The 18,801-nt window shown below is 41.6% G+C and overlaps 1 protein-coding gene across 2 annotated transcripts in view; it reads left to right on the top strand.

Moving 5' to 3' along the window:
- Nucleotides 1-18,801, top strand: part of ZMPSTE24 (zinc metallopeptidase STE24) — a 48,810-nt gene that overhangs the window by 1,312 nt on the left and 28,697 nt on the right. For both annotated transcript variants that reach the window (XM_010354217.2, XM_010354218.2), the window contains exons 2-6: nucleotides 1,380-1,526; nucleotides 9,843-9,929; nucleotides 10,787-10,903; nucleotides 12,360-12,512; nucleotides 14,450-14,591. In XM_010354217.2, the coding sequence (XP_010352519.1) occupies nucleotides 1,380-1,526; nucleotides 9,843-9,929; nucleotides 10,787-10,903; nucleotides 12,360-12,512; nucleotides 14,450-14,591 (646 nt within the window). The remainder of the gene's footprint in view (nucleotides 1-1,379; nucleotides 1,527-9,842; nucleotides 9,930-10,786; nucleotides 10,904-12,359; nucleotides 12,513-14,449; nucleotides 14,592-18,801) is intronic.

The raw sequence follows: 18,801 nt of genomic DNA on the forward strand, positions 1-18,801 counted from the left end.
AGTGGCACGATGTCGGCTCACTGCAACCTCCGGCTCCCTGGTTCCAGTGATTCTCCTGTCTCAGCATCTCGAGTAGCTGGGATTACAGGCACGTGCCACCATGCCCAGCTAATTTTTGTATTTTTAGTAGAGATAGGGTTTCACCATCTTGGCCAGGATAGAATATTTATTTATTTTATTCAGAGACAGGGGCTCACTCTGCCACCCAGGCTGAAGAGCAATAGCGTCATCATAGCTCACGGCAGCCTTGAACTCCTGGGCTCAAACGACCCCTCCACCTCCACCTCAGCCTTCTGAGTAGCTAGGACCACAGGGGCGGCTCACTGTGCCCGGCTAATTTTTTGATTGTTTTGTAGAGATGTTGCCCGGGCTGGTGTGGAGTTCCTGGACTCAAGTCATCCTGCTGCCTCAACCTCCCAAAGGGCTGGGATTACAGGCGTGAGCCACCGTGCTCTACCTGCCCTCAGCTTTTATTGGCACACAACAATACATAGGGAAAGCATGTTGTAGTGGCCCATTATTTTGTTTGGTATCCATTCTCTGTATTACATTTCCTGGACTGAAATTACCCTTACCTTTTAGAATTTAGTATAATGAGAAAGTTGATCTTTCTCCTAAAGAGATAGAGTCTCTGTCACCCAGGGTGTAGTGCTGTGGCACAATATGGGCTTACTGCAACCTCTGCCTCCCAGGCTCGGGTAATCCTCCCACCTCAGCCTCCCAAGTAGCTAGGGCCACAGATGCACACCACCACACTCTGCTAATTTTTGTATTTTTTGTCGAGACGGGATTTCACCACATTGCTCAGGCCAGTCTCGAAATCCTGGGTTCGAGGAATCCTGCCCGTGCCTTCCAAAGTGCTGGGATTATAGGCGTGACCCAGAGTGCCTGACTGAAAGTTAGTCTTTTCTCACAGACCTGATATGTTTCCATCTGGTGCTCCTCAAGTTTCTGGCATTTAGGACCAAATTTAATGAGCAGCCTCAGTATCTGTTCATACTCACGATTAGCATGTGTGCTTCTCCTTTCCATGAATTTGTTTTCCGTATTATAGGAGGTATGTAATACCTAGAATGAGTAGTACGTGTTACAAAGTTGTGATGTTACAACTTTGGTTTACATATACAAACTGAAGTGTGGTGACAACCCTGATTATAGTTTTACCAGTCAGCTAACTTCAGGTTCTCTTGTTCTGCTTTTATTTTCCCGCATCAGTCGTTTCAGTGGTTAATGTACTTGATCAAGTGCAATATTTGTGTAGGTATAAAGCAAATTCAACAGAAATAAGTGGCAAGCCATAAACCATTCAATGTTTGATCATAAATGACTATTATAATAATCGACTGTTTCACTAAAGTGTTTTCTTTAAAATATTTCAGAGAAGAATATATAAAACAACAACTCATGTACCACCAGAATTAGGACAGATCATGGATTCTGAAACATTTGAGAAATCTCGACTGTATCAACTGGATAAAAGCACTTTCAGCTTCTGGTCAGGACTCTATTCAGAGATTGAAGGCACTGTGAGTAATTTACTTCTTGGAGAGACAGTCTGTCAAATTGTTTAATACTTCATAATGGTTGTTTTCATTTTCATATTTTTGTAACACAAAAGAGGGTGCTACACTTACAAGTCCCAGCAGGCTTTCTTAACCTTTGTTATTGGTAGTAATGGCTGTGGAGCAAAAAAGACAGAAACATAACTGCTTAGTCAGTTTAAAACTACAGAATATGGGAACTATTACCCTGAAGCCAGGTAGAAAAAAGATCCTCTTCCATTAGGATCCAGCTGAGATGTCATGTCTTCTAAGAAACCATTTGAAACTCCCTGCCTGATGAATGTGGGTAGGGTAGCATCCTATCATTATTCCTGTCAGAGTACTTATCGCATTATGTTGAATTTGCCTGGATTTTTTTTTTTTTCTTCCGGTACAGTCTCGCTCTGTCACCCAGGCTGAAGTACAGTAGCGTGATCTTGGCTCACTGCAACCTCTGCTTCCCAGGCGCAAATGATCCTCCCATCTCAGCCTCTCGAGTAGCTGGGACTACAGTTGCATGCCACCACACCCTCTCAAAGTGCTGGGATTACAGGCATGAGCCACTGTGCCTGGCCTGATTTGACTGTTTAATTGGCAGACTGGTAGTTCCTTAAAGAAATAGTACTTTAAGGTCTTGTTCATCATTTTATACCTAGTGCCTGGCATGTAATCAGCATATAGTTCCTATTTACTGAATGAAATAATGTGGGGTTTCTTTTTGTTGTTGTTTTTTTGTTTTGTTTTGTTTTGTTTTTGTTTTTGTCTTGCTCTGTCACACAGACTGGAGTGCAGTGGCACGATCTTGGCTCACTGCAACCTCTGCTTTCTGGGTTCAAGCGATTCTCCTTCCTTAGCCTCCTGAGTAGCTGGGACTACAGGCATGTGCCACCACGCCCGGCTAATTTTTTTGTATTTTTAGTAGAGATGGAGTTTCACCATGTTAGCCAGGATGATCTCAATCTCCTGACCTTGTGATCTGCCTGCCTCATCCTCCCAAAGTGCTGGGATTACAGTCATGAGCCACTGTGCCCTGCCACTTTTATTATTTTTATCATCCTGATCATCATCATCATCATTTCTCTAGAACGTTTAGATCCACTAGTACCACGAAGAGAAAGATTCCTAAATTTAAAAGAATTATGATCAGATACCATCATTGTTTCATGAGTTAAAGAAACTGGCTTTATGTAGCTGTGTTAAATGACAGAATTGTCTAGCTCATCACAAAATTTTTCTTAACAAGTATGGAATAATAAGACTAGTGTGGTTAGATCCAAATTATTAGAAACTGCGCTTATTTCTTCAAGGTGATGGAAAATGGCAATGCTTCTAGAAGAGTTAAATTTTGGTATTTAGAAAAATTAATAAATGATTTGGAAAACAAAATCTCATTGGCTTTGGGGATACACAGCTATTGCTGTTAAGTAATCTTTTCAATAATGACTTGGCTTTAGTTAATTTATCTGAGCATTTCTTCTGTTAGGGACAGGTCACAAGTAGGAAATCATCCTTCAGAGACAGATGGAAGTAGAAGTGGTTAATTTAGACACTATTCTTTCTTTTTTTTTTTTTAATAGATGAAAGAGAGTTTACTTATGTATTTATTTAATGGCCTTGGTCCAAAAAAGACTAATGGGAGCTCAAAAAAGAATTATAGTAACTTTAAAAAATACATTAAGCATATCCAAGATCTTAAATGTATTATTCTCCCCAAAAGCTAGCTGCTTCCAAACTTGATTTAATATTTTGCATGTTTTCCCTCCATTGCTTGGTAAGTGTATTTGCCTCTCCTTTCTGCAATCGATATCTGACAGCTGAGTTTTGCTGTTTTGTCAACTGACATTTCCCCTTCTGTTTCACCAGTTCCAGAGGAATTTTTTTTTTTCTTTTTTTCCTTTTTTTTTTTTTTTTTTTTTGAGACGCCGCCCAGGCTGGAGTGCTGTGGCCGGATCTCAGCTCACTGCAAGCTCCGCCTCCCGGATTTCCGCCATTCTCCTGCCTCAGCCTCCCGAGTAGCTGGGAATACAGGCGCCCGCCACCTCGCCCGGCTAGTTTTTTGTAGTTTTTAGTAGAGACGGGGTTTCACCGTGTTAGCCAGGATGGTCTCGATCTCCTGACCTCGTGATCCGCCCGTCTCGGCCTCCCAAAGTGCTGGGATTACAGGCTTGAGCCACCGCGCCCGGCCTCCAGAGGAATTGTTGAACAGCTTACAACACTGCCTGAAGAAGTAATACTCAGAGTTCTTGTTCTATACTGATTAATAGCTCCCATATTTTTCTTCATCTCCGAAAGGTCTGAATTCTCTGTTTAATGATGACAAGGCAATTAGATGAGATAGCCACTATTGTCTTTCTGATGTTTGCTTCTTGGAAGTCCTTTGACTTTACCCCCTACAGGGCCATAGTAAAATGATAGGAAAAGCATTTTCAATCTCCTTGGTTGTCCCTGGTAAATAGTGCCAGGAAAGATAGACAGTAGCTTGGTAATTATGGTTGGTGACTGTTTGTTTTAGGAGATAACAGAAATAGGGAGAATACGTATATAAAGTGAGAGCTTTGTAATGTACTGTGGCTCAAACTAGAAGCAGTACTGATGGGCTAAGGTTGGGAACAGTAATAGTCGTCATGATTTTCACTTTATACATAGTTTTTATATTTATTGTTTGATGTTTACAACAGTGAAGTAGAAAGGATAGGCATTATTATTCCCTTTTTATGGCTGAGGAAGCAAAGGCTTGGATAAATTAAAGGGCTTGCATGTTTAATGGCCAGGGGACCTGCTAATAAGTAGGATAACTGGGTTTCAAACTCTGTTCTTCTGAGTCTTTATAATGACATTGAAAAAACCATTTTTGAAACTCTGAAGACTGCAACATGAATGTGCTAAATTTATCTCTGGGGATTTTGTGGCTGCATTTACGCTTGGCAGGAAGAGTATTTTGGGTAACTTTGAAACCTTGTTTTGTTTGGAAACAAGTTCATTAATTTCTATTTGATTAAAATTAATAGGTTTGTATGTTTTGATCACAGAGATCAAGTGAGAAGATTAGTTTCGACTTTTTTTTTTTTTTTGCCATAGTACTTTCTACCTGATGGAACCTAAATAGAGTCCTTGTGTGGCCAGTTATGGTTGCCACTGTTCACATAAATATGACATTGCATCCAGACAGAAAATGTCCAGCCTCTCTGAGACACTTTCTCTGATATTTCACAGATATCAATAAAGGGCCCACTGAAGAAATGGAGTGGTTGGGGAGCAGAATAGGGCAGAGTTGAAAAGTTTAAATTGTTGCTTCTGTAATTTTTGCATGTTTCTATGTGAGCAGTTTCACCTTCTTGAGCCTAAGTTTTCTCATCCTTAAAATGAGAAGTGGGCTGGGTACGGTGGCTCACACCTGTATTCCCAGCACTTTGAGAGGCCGAGGTGGGGCGGATCACCTGAGGTCAGGAGTTTGAGACCAGCCTGACCAACATGGCGAAACCCTGTCTCTACTAAAAATACAAAAATTAGCCTGGCTTTTTGGCATGTGCCTGTAATCCCAGCTACTCAGTAGGCTGAGACACGAGAATTGCTTGAACCCAGGAGGTGGAGGTTGCAGTGAGCTGAGATTGCACCATTGTACTCCAGCGTGGGTGACAGAGTGAGACTCCATCTCAAAAATAAATGAAAATAAAATGAGAAGTGTGTGGATGTTAAGCCATACCTTGTATGGTTTGTGTCAAGGACTAAGCGAGTGAGGTGATGTAAATGAAGCTCAATGCATAGGAATTACTTAGTCATTGCGTTTCTTTGGACAAGTTACTTTAACCTCTCAGTTAAAGTAACCTTTCAGTTAAAGAGTTTCAGTTGCCTCATCTATTAAATAGAGATGATTATACCCTTTTCCCTGCCTGCTTTTCAAGACTGTAGTAGTGAAGCCAGGCAAGATGACTCAATCCTGTAATCATAGCACTTTGAGAGGCTCAGGTGGGAGGATCACTTGAGCCCAGGAGTTGGAGACCAGCCTGGGAAACATAGTGATACCCCATCTCTGCAAAAAAATTTTTTTAAAAATCAGCTGAGTGTGGTGATGTGCACCTGCAGTTCCATGTCCCTGGAGGCTGAGGTGGGAGGGTTGCTGGAGCCCAGGAGGTCGAGGCTGCAGTGAGCTGTGATCACACCACTGTACCACCACCTAGTGACAGAGTAAGATCCTGTCTCAAAAAAAAAAAAAAAAATGTAGTGAAATATATATGTGAAAGCACTAGAATTATTTTTTCTGGGATCATTAATTTTGCCATAGAACAACCCTGGGAGCATACTTAGTGAAATTATCAACATAGAGACATTGTAGAGTTCACCATGCTTTGTTTTTCAGTCCCCAGAAGAAACTAAACAAGGTTTGCAGTATCAATTTTCTTTTTTTTTTTTTTTTTTTTTTTTTGAGACGGAGTCTTGCTCTGTCGCCCGGGCTGGAGTGCAGTGGCCGGATCTCAGCTCACTGCAAGCTCCGCCTCCCGGGTTCACGCCATTCTCCTGCCTCAGCCTCCCGCGTAGCTGGGACTACAGGCGCCAGCCACCTCGCCCGGCTAGCTTTTTGTATTTTTTAGTAGAGACGGGGTTTCACCGTGTTAGCCAGGATGGTCTCAAACTCCTGACCTCGTGATCCGCCCGTCTCGGCCTCCCAAAGTGCTGGGATTACAGGCTTGAGCCACCGCGCCCGGCCTCAATTTTCAAATACATTTATAGATCATTCAAAATTCACATTAAAACTATCCTTAATGCTCATTTAAATACTGGACTTTTAATAATAGTTGCTCTAGCCTTTACTAAAAGCGTTATAAGTCCTTAATTATACATTATTATTTTTATTTATTTATCTATGTATTTTTTTGAGACAGTCTCGCTCTGTTGCCCAGGCTGGAGTGCAGTGGCGTGATCTCGGCTCACTGCAAGCCCCGCCTCCTGGGTTCACACCATTCTTCTGCCTCAGGCTCCCGAGTAGCTGGGACTACAGGCGCCCGCCATCACAGCCCGGCTAATTTTTTGTATTTTTAGTAGAGATGGGGTTTCACTGTGTTAGTTAGGATAGTCTCGATCTCCTGACCTCGTGATCCACCCGCCTCGGCCTCCCAAAGTGCTGGGATTACAGGCGTGAGCCACCGTGCCTGGCCAATTATACATTATTTATTAGTATTGGGAATTGGCTGAAAGAAATACCATCCCAGGTCAATTACTTAAACAACTAGAGCATATGTCAGACAGTGGTGTCTTTTGGGAAAACAAGATTTATGTCTAAGATTGAGTTAGTTGTAGTAAAGTGGAAATACCTGGAGGTAGTGTTAGGGGAGCCTTTTGAAAAGCAATTTATTGGGGCTGAGTGCAGTAGCTTACGCCTGTAGTCCCAGCACTTTGGGAGGCCACAGTGAGAGGACTGCTTGAGGCCAGCCTGGGCAACATAGAGATACCCCATCTGTACAAAAAATTAAAATTAGCCAAGTATGGTGGCGCATACCTATAGTCCTGGCTACCTGGGAGGTGGACATGGGAAAAGCCTTTGAACCAAGGAGTTAAAAAATACAGTAAGCTGTGGTCATAACACTGCTCCCCGGCCTGAGTGACAGAGTGAGACTCTGTCTCTTAAAAAAAAAAACAATTTATTAAAGCAATGATTTTCAAACTTTAATATACATCAGGTTTACCTAGAAACTGCTGGGTCCCACTTCCAGCTTCTGATTTGGTACATCTGGGGTAGGGCCTAAGACTTTGCATTTCTATGAAATTCCCAGATGCTGTTGAGACCATGTTTGAGACCCATGATATTAAAGCAATCCAATGTACTGGTAACAGTCTAAAAGATGAATAGTTTAAAGTGTGGGTGAGATTGTGGGGAAACAGAAATACTCGAGTACTGCTGATGGGAGTGTAATTTGTTATAAACACTTTAGGAAATATCCTGATAATACCAAATAAAGTTGAAGTCCACCATGGATGGATATAAGAAAATTTAGAGTATAAAAAGCAAATCGTAGACTGATACATACAATATGATGTCATTTATATACGTTCTTTAAAAGCATACATAAATCACTATATTATTTGTAGATACATATATGAAAATGGGAATTAGATTGGAAGGATACCCATGAAATACGATAGTACCAAAAACCCTGAAACCATGAGGAACTATGTCTGAACCAATGGGAATATTGTGCTTCCAGTCAAGGAATGTGATTGATCATTGTGCTCCTAAGGTCCTGTCCTGTAGAGAGAATAAATAAATTGATTCCTCTTGACAAATGAGTTGCACAAAGTTGTATGTGTTTTGGGCAGTAGAATTTCTTTTTTTTTTTTTTTTTCTTTTTTTTTTGAGACGGAGTCTCGCTCTGTGGCCCAGGCTGGAGTGCAGTGGCCGGATCTCAGCTCACTGCAAGCTCCGCCTCCCGGGTTCACGCCATTCTCCTGCCTCAGCCTCCCGAGTAGCTGGGACTACAGGCGCCCGCCACCTCACCCGGCTAGTTTTTTGTATTTTTTTTTTTTTAGTAGAGACAGGGTTTCACCGTGTTAGCCAGGATGGTCTCAATCTCCTGACCTCGTGATCCGCCGGTCTCAGCCTCCCAAAGTGCTGGGATTACAGGCTTGAGCCACTGTGCCCGGCCTAGAATTTCTTAAACATGCATTCTTTTCCAATTTTGAGCTGCTTCCTAGCTCCTAATGTCCTGGTTATTTAGTGAATGTCTGTGTTCACTTTATCTGCCCAAGACCAAGACAAAGGGTGGTGCTGAGGAAGAGACTTCTGTGAAAGCCTGGCCCCTACCTCGCCTCTTCCTGACCCAGCAAAGACACAGATAATCCCATTCTGTTCCCCAGTTTAGTAAGTGGACATGACTCTCTACTTCTGTGCTTTGTCCTGATGGAAGAGGACTGTTTTCTTTCACAGAAAAGGCAATTATGGAGCCATATTAACATGGTTCAGATTCCATTTCTATCACTCATTAGCTTTTGGATTTCGAACTTCGTTGTTGTTGTTGTTGCTGTTGTTTGTTTTTGATTCAGGGTCTCATTCTGTCACCCAGGCTGGAGTGCAGGCATGATCATGGCTCACTGCAGCCTCGACCTCCCAGGCTCAAGCAGTCCTCCTACCTCAGCTCTCCCAAGTAGCTAGGACCACAGAATCGTGCCACCATAATCGGCTCATTTTTGTATTTTTTGTAGAGACAAGTTTCACCATGTTGTTCAGGCTGGGTCTCAAATTCCTGAGCACAAGCAATCTGCCTGCCTTGGCCTCCCGAAATGCTGGATTACTACCACACCCGGCTGTTTAACCTTTCTAAGTTTAGTTTGTGATTTTGTTGTGGTCTTTTGACATAAGTGTTTTTTTGTTTTGTTTTGTTTTAGAACAGCTTTATTGAGGTAATTAATGTACCATACAATTCACATACCATACAATTCATCCATATAGAGTGTACAGACAAAAATGTTATTTTAACTGCCTAAATTTAGTATCTCAGTGGTTTGTACTCATCTAAATGCATAATTTATGCTAAATGTTAAATAGGTCTTTTTTTTTTTTTTTTTTGAGACGGAGTCTCGCTTTGTCACCCAGGCTGGAGTGCAGTGACACCATCTCGGCTTACTGCAAGCTCCACCTCCTGGGTTCACGCCATTTTCCTGCCTCAGCCTCCGAGTAGCTGGGACTACAGGCACGCACCACCACGCCCGGCTAATTTTTTGTATTTTTAGTAGAGACGGGGTTTCACCGTGTTAGCCAGGATGGTCTCGATCTCCTGACCTCGTGATCCACCCACCTCGGCCTCCCAAAGTGCTGGGATTACAGGCGTGAGCCACTGCACCCGGCAGGTCTATTTTTTTTTAAATTAATTTTATTTTGTTATTTTATTTTATTTTATTTTATTTTATTTTATTTGAGACAGGGTCTCACTTTATTGCCTTGCTGGAGTGCAGTGTCACGATCACAGCTCACTGCAGCCTTGACTTCCTAGGCTCAGGCAATCCTCTCACCTCAGCCCCCCAAGTAGCTGAGTCTACAGGTACTATCAGGCCCAGCTAATTTTTAAATTTTTTGTAGAGATGGGGTCTCCACTCACCTTGGTGCCCAGGCTGGTCTTGAATTGCTGGCCTCAAGCCATCCTCCTGCCTCAGTCTCCCAAAGTGCTGGGATTACAGGCATGAGCCACAGTACTGACCTCTTTTTTTTTTTAATAGATGATTATTTTGTCCTTTCTTTCTTTATACCATGCTTTCTCATATGATAGTTTCTAGTACTGTGCAACTGCGAACAAAGTATGCTTTGTTTTATAGCTTATTCTTCTCTTTGGAGGAATACCTTATCTCTGGAGACTTTCTGGACGGTTCTGTGGTTATGCTGGCTTTGGACCAGAATATGAGGTATGTGATTATTAGCATATATTTGTCATGGTATTTCTTTTTTTTTTTTTTTTTTTTTTTGAGGCGGAGTCTTGCTCTGTCTCCCAGGCTGGAGTGCAGTGGCCGGATCTCAGCTCACTGCAAGCTCCGCCTCCTGGGTTTCCGCCATTCTCCTGCCTCAGCCTCCCAAGTAGCTGGGACTACAGGCGCCCGCCACCTCGCCCGGCTAGATTTTTGTATTTTTAGTAGAGACGGGGTTTCACTGTGTCGCCAGGATGGTCTCGATCTCCTGACCTTGTGATCCGCCCGTCTCGGCCTCCCAAAGTGCTGGGATTACAGGCTTGAGCCACCGCGCCCGGCCTGTCATGGTATTTCTTTTGGCTTGGCAGGCTTTCTACCAAAGTTAATTTTTTGGCTTCTGCCAATGTTAGATTTGCCTCTCTGTCTGCGTAGTCCTTGGTTACCCATGCTGTATTGGCATAACATTAGTTATGATAACAAATCCCAGAATATCACAGGCTTATTTGCAATGGTTTATTTCTCAATCACATAATAGTCCAGTGTGAGTATTTTTAGTTATCAGGTGACTTTCTTCCATGTGGTAAGCCAAGAATCCAGGCTCTTTATCTTAGGGATTTGTCTATATGATTTAAGGTACCTTTCATATAGTGCCTGTGTAGTAAAAGAGGAATTGTTTTGTTTCTTGTTTACGTCTCTCAAAAGTAAACTTTTTTGAAGGCAGGGATGATGTTTCAGAGCTTGTATTATCCATAGAATCAAGCATACTGCTTGGGATGTAATAAGTGCTCAGCAAATACTTGTTGATTTGTTTGCTAGTAGTTCATAAAAACTGGATTTTTGTTTTTTCTTTTGCTTAGATCACTCAGTCCCTGGTGTTTCTGCTGTTGGCTACACTTTTCAGTGCATTGACTGGTTTGCCATGGAGTCTTTATAATACTTTTGTGATAGAAGAAAAACATGGTTTCAATCAACAGGTATAATAAAGAATAACAAATGTTCTCTTTTAATGTGAAAAACTTCTGTGCTTTTATCCTGTACTGTTTATAATTTAAATATAATTTACTATTTCAGAGTATGAATTGAGAAAAAATGGAACTGCAGATATGGTAAAGATCATAGCTGAAAGTCTTGGGAGCCACGGTGGCTCAGGCCAGTTGCCCTGGCACTCGGGGAGGCGAGGTTGGCCTACACATTCAAGGCCAACCTGGTCAACGTTGATTAAAAAAAATAAAAAGAAAAAAAATTTAGGCCGGGTGCAGTGGCTCATGCCTGTAATCCTAGCACTTTGGGAGGTTGAGGTGGGCGGATCACAAGGTCAGGAGATTGAGGCCATCCTGGCTAACACCGTGAAACCCCGTCTCTACTGAAAATACAAAAAATTAGCTGAGCATGGTGGTGGGCGCCTGTAGTCCCAGCTACTCAGGAGGCTGAGGCAGGAGAATGGCGTGAACCCAGGAGGCAGAGCTTGCAGTGAGCCGAGATCTCGCCACTGTACTCCAGCCTGGGTGACAGAGCAAGACTCCATCTCAACAAAAAAAAAAAAAAAGAAAGCCTCTACTGGGTACAGTGGCTCACACCTGTAATCCCAACACTTTGGGGAGGCTAAGGCGAGAGGATCACTTGAGCTCAGGAGTTCAAGACCAGCTTGGGCAGTATAGTGAGACTTCATCTCTACAAAAAAATTCTAAAAGTTAGCCAGTTGTGGTGGCATGCACCTGTAGTCCCAGCTACTTGGGAGGCTAAAGCAGAAGGATTGCTTGAGCCTAGGAGGTTGAGGCTACGGTGAGCCATCATTGTGCCACTGTACTCCAACCTGGGGAACAGAGCCAGACCCTGTCTCTTAAAAAAAAAAAAGAAAGAAATTCATGTTATAAACTCTTTTAGCACTAACGTCTATTGTTTTTCAGCTACTGATAATCATTTGTTTGTTTATGACAGGGTCTCGTTCTGTCGCCTAGGCTGGAGTGCAGTGGCAGGATCATGGCTCACTGTAGCCACGACCTTCCAGACTCAAGCAATCCTCCCACCTCAGCCTCCCTAGTATCTGGGACTATAGATGAATTATACTACACTGGGTTAATTTTTTTTTTTTTATTTAAATTTTTAGTGACAGGGTCTCACTATGTTGCCCAGGCTGGTCTGGAACTACTGGACTCAAGCAATCCTCCCATCTAGGCCTCCCAAAGTGGTGGAATTACAGTCGTGAGCCACTGCACTCGTCCTCAGTTAATAATGGTTAAATGAATGTTCACCTGTAAGATGCAGGACATTTACTCATTGTCTTAAGCTGCCTAATGTCATATAATATAGTTTCACTGCATGTTAATTTAAAAAATTGCTTTAATAATGTATCCTTTGTAGTTATTTATCAGTTATTCAAAAAGCGAAACCAGTTTCTCAGTTTCTTGTGGTAATGTTTTCTTTTTGCAGACTTTGGGGTTCTTCATGAAAGATGCAATCAAGAAATTTGTTGTGACTCAGTGTATTTTGTTGCCTGTGTCTTCACTTCTACTTTACATTATTAAAATTGGGGGTGACTATTTTTTTATTTATGCCTGGCTGTTTACCTTAGTTGTATCTCTGGTGAGTAAAATCTTTATTTCATTTTCTTTACAAAAGTTCCTTGGTGAGATTACTGTAATCTTCATTGGCATGTAAACAGTTCTTAAGAAGCCTGTAGTCCCAGCTACTCAGGAGGCTGAGGCAGGAGAATGGCATAAACCCGGGAGGCGGAGCTTGCAGTGAGCTGAGATCTGGCCACTGCACTCCAGTCCAGGCGACAGAGCGAGACTCCGCCTCAAAAAAAAAAAAAAAAAGAAGCAGCTGAAATATAAATAGGTGCTTATATACATTTCCCCTTTGGTTTCTGCTTTTGATTATAGAAACAGGAGTGTTGACTGACCATAAATTTCCTTCTCCTTATGCTAACTCTTACAGGTCATAGAAACTAGTTGTTAGTCACTTTTAATGATTCAGTTGTCAGGCAGTTTTGGGTTGCGCATTTGTGAGTTCCCACCAGAATGACTAAGTATGATAGTTTAGTGACTCCTGACTGACCTCCACTGCCTAAAATCATGTTATTTTGAAGAGAAATGAGATTTAAGAGGGACAAGAGAAAGAAAGCATATATTTAACTGGCTTTCTTCTGCTTCCCTTCACCTGCCTTTCCCTTCCCCGTTAGACACTCTCTGCCTTCTTTGCCCCATCTACTTCCCCTTCCCCTTCTATCTTTAATGCATTCTTCTTCCTTTCCTTCTCCTTTGTCTTCCCTTGTCTCCCCAACTGCCACCTATTCCTGCCTCTCTTCTTCTCCTTTCCTTTTCCCTCTCACTCTTTTCCCCCTGATTTTCCCTCCCTCACATCTCCTATTCCTCTTCTCTTTCCATACTCTCAAGTGCTTCACAACACAAACACTACAACACAGTCAGAATGGTCTGTTCAGGGCCAGGCACAGTGTCTTATGCCTGTAATCCCAGCACTTTGGGAAGCCAAGGTGCGAGGATTACTTAAGCCCAAGAGTTTAAGACCAGCCTAGGTAACACAGTGAGACTGTGTCTCTACAAATAATAACTTTTTAAAAACCCAAATGAAAAAGACCAAAATGGTCTGTTCAGTACACCCAGAAATTATCATCTATCAGCTCTTCAACTCCACTGATGGTGAGGTTTATTTTATTTTATTTTTTTTAGAGACAGGGCCTCCCTATGTTTCCCAGGGTGGAGTACAGTGGCTATTTCACAGGCATGATCATAGTGCACTACAGCCTTGAACTCCTGGGCTCAAGCAATCCTCCTGCCTCAGCCTCCCGAGTAGCTGGGACTACAGGTGTGTTACACCACGCCCCAGCTGAGGTTTATTTTAGTCTGAATTACGTAATGCTCATTGTTTCATTTTCCACTGATGGGATCAAGATCAGAAAATGGGCGGTAGTTGGATTTATAGGTATCTATTGTATGGCAAATTAAAGTAAGAGGAAAAAGAGCAGAGAAAATGCTCTAAAAATGCTTAAGGAAGTGCTTTTTCAACCACATTGTACAATTATGAACTACAGGTAATTAATTTTAGCTGATAAGCCAACCAAGTAACAGCATACAATCAAGTTCTACTAATTCTTTCCTAGGAAAGACTTCAGGTCTATTGTGATTACGCTAAAAGGCAGAACTGCGTGTTATGATTGGCTCATGAAGCATCAGAAATCCCCAAGATAGTTTTGAAAGGACTATACTTATTACCACCTAGAGATTTTAATCACTGTTAGTAGCATTATCCTCTAAAATAAAATTCATGGGTTTACTCTGTTATCAGACTACTCATTTCAATTTAATTCATCAGACAGATATTATGCTCTTACTATCCTTACTATCTGGTACTATTTGGGCCTGGGAATACCAGAGCAAGTAAGTTGCTTGTTTTCAAGTTTGAGATCAACATAATTGTTTTAATATAATTTAATCTGTATAATAAAGAATGGTTTTTCTTTAAGAACATGTTTATATGTTTTTCTGACATTTGCTTTTCAGGTTCTTGTCACAATCTATGCTGATTATATTGCCCCTTTATTTGACAAATTCACACCTCTGCCTGAGGGAAAACTTAAAGAAGAAATTGAAGTGATGGCGAAGAGTATTGACTTTCCTTTGACGAAGGTGTATGTTGTGGAAGGTAAGGCTACCTGGGGATAAGAAGGTTTTATTCAAGTGGTTTGTTTTGATACTTTAGTCTTAAAATTTTAATAAAAGAATAAATCAGTTATTGTTTTTTTCTTTTTAAACTTTGTTATTTAAAGGCTAGGAGTTTACCTTTTGGCTTTTTAAGATTTACAGAAATCGATAACATAGGCCAGGGGTAGAAACTGGTGGCTTGATGCCAAATCCTGCTCTTGTCTGCAGCTATGTTTGTTTGGTTTTACAGTATTGTTTTGAGTTTTTGGCCAAGGTTTTTTCACTCTCTGTTATATTATGTTATATGTTAGACTGATTTATTCACTTCTGTTATCTGCCTGGTTCTTTCAGGTAATTAAGTTGGACTCTTGACTAGTCAGATTCTGTTTAGTATTAGTTTGGAGGCTCTTAAAGCCAGTGTTATTGACCTTGTCTCCTCCAACAAAATATCCAGTGTTCTGGAGGACTCACCTGAAGATTGATTACCAAAGACTGCAGTACCGTCGAGTACTGCAGACTCGTTATACTCTGCTTTTTTGATGATTGCTTTTGAGATTTAAGTGGTCTCTTGACTGCTACTCAAATCTTGACTTTCCATTAACACCCCGTCTATTACTTTCTCTGACTACCAAAGTCTCAAAGAAGCCTACGGAGATGTAGAGAGAAACTGTTGTAAGGTTCTATGACTTTCAGAATTTATAAGGTCCATATAATGAATGTAATAGTTCTGCCCCTGCCACTTGCCAGTTATGGGATCTTGGACAAGTAACTTCACCCTTCTGGGTTTCAGTTGTGTTTCCTCTAAGCTATGGTTTCACAAATTTTTTTTGTAAAGGGCTAGATAGTAAATATTTTAGGCTTTGTGGGCCACTTGTTCTCTGTTGCAACTATTCAATGCTACTATTATAGCGCAAAAGCAGTCATAGACAATACTAAACAAATGAGCGTGGCTGTGTTCCAGTAAAACTTTATGAAAATAAATGGCAGACTGGATTTGGCCTGTGAGTTGCAGTTTGCTGATCCCTGCTCTAAAATAAAATATTACCAGTGAGAAACAGCTGTGTTAGATGAAGAACTAGAAACTGAGAAGCAATCACAGGGTTAGAGGAAAATAGAGATGGTCACAACTGAAAAGAATGAATCAACAGCAACTGGAAAAACTTAGAAATTTCAGACATTTAGTGGCTCCTGAGGATATATAGCCCAACTAAAGCCACAATTGGAGTAGCTTTAAAGTCTGTGGAGAAATGGTAGAAGAGTAAGCCAGTTCATACTTACTTCTTTAGCCTCTGAAATAACTACTGTTTTTTGTTTTGTTTTGTTTTGTTTTGTTTTTTAGGTAATATTAAACTAAAAATTTAATCACTAATCAGTACAACAGAATAGTCTCTAAGCAGCTTTTACTAAAGGAGCAACCTAAGCTGCTGATCCCTTAAGTTATAATCAGATAATGTGAAATAATAGCTAATGCTATTGACAGTGGAGGTAGTCAATAGAATATGTGAAATATATTGGTGCTATTTTCTTTTTATCTTTTTTCCACCCCTACAACATCCAGAGTGTGAGAGCTATTTTCATTTTGGATAAAATAGTCAGGGAAGGCTTTATGGAGGGTTATGACCTGAGCTGGGTGTTAACGGGAAGTCAAGATTTGAGTAGGTTGGGGGCAGCATTTCAGACGTCAGGCTTCAGGGTCAAAAGGCTTGGGTTCAAATCATAGTTCTATCACAGATTACCAGTGCTGGGTTTAGTGGTTCCAGCCTGTAATCCCATCTGCTGGGGAGGCTGAGGTGGGAGGTCAGGAGTTGGAGACAAACTACTTGTGTGACTTTGGACAACTTAGCTTTGCTAAACAGCAATTTACTCATGTATAATATATGTTTTTATTGTTAACAATAGTAACAATTCTCAAAAATATTTCGAATGAATGAATGTTGTTGCCGATAATAACAACACATATTACATATTTGTAAATTGGTAGGGAGATTGTAGTGAAAAGCCAGGAATCTTGCTCTCAAAATATTATCAGATAGCAAGTGCTGTGCAGAGAATTAAACTAGTTTGGTCTGATAAGTTGATACTGTCGATTGGGTCATCAGATTAAGCTGAGACCTATGGAGAAGCTACCCACTTGACGTCAATGGGAAGATGTTCAGGGACCACAAAGAAGTCCAGTGTGGCTGCACCATAGCAGGAGAGTGTTAGGAGATGAAATCTGAGACATAGGCAAGAATCAGACCACATAGGCCTTTGCAAGTCAGGGTAAGGAGTTTGGATTTTAAGTTCAGTGAGAAGAGCCATTGGAGGCTTAGACAGGAAAGTGACATGGTCTGCTTTGTATTTTTAAAATATCCTGGGCTACTGTATGGAGAATATATGTAGAGAGAGGCAAGAGTCTAGGTAGGACATAATCGTAGCTTAGACTAGGATAATAGTAACTAATGGAGAGAAGTGGATACATTTGGGACATGTTTTAGGGATAGAGTTGATTGAATTTTCTAATTGATTGCATTGGGAGAATAAAGGAAAGAATGACATCAAAGATAATGGCCTAGGACTTTTGACCTGAGCAGTTGGATATATGGTAGTTTACTGAGATGGAAAAAACTGGGAGACTAGTAGGTTTCTGGGGAATTAAGACTTCTAATGGTTGTATTACATATTGAGAAACCTATTAAACATTGTATTAGAGTTCTGTAAGCAATAGAAACCAACTGTGGCTGATTTAAGCAGAAAAACTGCTTATTGAAGCAATATTTGGGCCAGGCACGGTGGCTGATGCTTGTAATCCCAGCACTTGGGGAGGCTGAGACGGGCGGATCACTTGAGGTCAGAAGTTCGAGACAAGCCTGGCCAACATGGCGAAACCCTGTCTCTACTAAAAAAAAAAGTTAGCTGGGCGTGGTGGCGGGCGCATGTAGTCCCAGCTACTTGGGAGGCTGAGGCAGGAGAATTGCTTGAACCTGGGAGGCGGAGGTTGCGAGTCAAGATCGTGCCACTGCACTCCAGCCTGGGCGACAGAGCAAGACTCTCTCTCAAAAAAAAAAGAACAGTATTTGGCCAGGTGTGGTGGCTCACACCTGTAATTCCAAAACTTTGAGAAACTGAGGCAGGTGGAATACCTGAGGTCAAGAGTTCGAGACCAGCCTGGCCAACATGGTGAAACCCCATCTCTACTAAAAATACAAAAATTAGCTGGGCATGGTGGTGCACACCTGTAGTTCCAGCTACTGGGGAGGCTGAGGCAGGAGGATCGCTTGAATCTGGGAGATGCAGGTTGCAGTGAGCCGAGATCGTGCCACTGCACTCCAGCCTGGGCAAAAGAGTGAGACCCTGTCTCAAAAAAAAAACCAAAAAAGAAAACCAGAAACAATATTTGATATCTCACAAAGTCTGCAGGAAAATTAAGTTTATGAAGTTCAGAAAATGGGCTGTTACATAGGAAGGCTAGGAACGTATGATCATATTGCGGAGCCTGTCTGGTGAGGACGCTGCTGTGGCTACTTCAGAACACCAGATTCAGCCACTAGCAACTGCAGAATTAATTCCTCACTGCTTTGCTTTTTTGTGTAATTAGCTAACTATTCAGAGTCCCTAAGGGGTGCGTCTGGTTGACTAAGCCAGGGCATGGGGCTAGCTGCTCGGAGTGCTAGAGAAACAAATATCTGGTCTTTCAGATTTCTCAAATGAGAAGCAGCCTCTCACGTGGTATGACACTCCCTAAACTCTGAAAGGAGATTCTAATTTTGGACGGGAAAAAAGTCTACACACAAGAATACAAACAACAAATACGTCTATAGGCATCACTGTGGAGATGTCAAATAGGTAGCTGTATGTATGAGTCTGGAGTTTTAGGGAGAGGTCAACACTAAAAATACAGATTTGGAAGTGTCTGGCACATAGATGGTGTTTAATGCGTCAATGAGGGCACTTACGAGAAGGGGACCAGGGTCAGAGTCAGCAGAGAAACAGCCAGGAAGGAGGATAAGGAGGAGAGGCCCTTGAGGTAGGAAGAAAACCAGGAGAAACTGGTGTCTCAAAAGCCAGGAGAAGATTGTGTTTTAAGGAGAAAGTGGTCAACTATGTTAAATGCTGCTAAGAGGTTGATTAAGAGGAAGCATTTTAAAGAAAAAATGGCAATGCCTTACATTTTTGTAGAATGTTTTGATTTTTGGAGTTCTCAAATACATTACTTCATACCTCAAGCGATA

Source organism: Rhinopithecus roxellana, chromosome 12, assembly GCF_007565055.1.
Source record: "Rhinopithecus roxellana isolate Shanxi Qingling chromosome 12, ASM756505v1, whole genome shotgun sequence".
Taxonomy (NCBI): Eukaryota; Metazoa; Chordata; class Mammalia; order Primates; family Cercopithecidae; genus Rhinopithecus; species Rhinopithecus roxellana.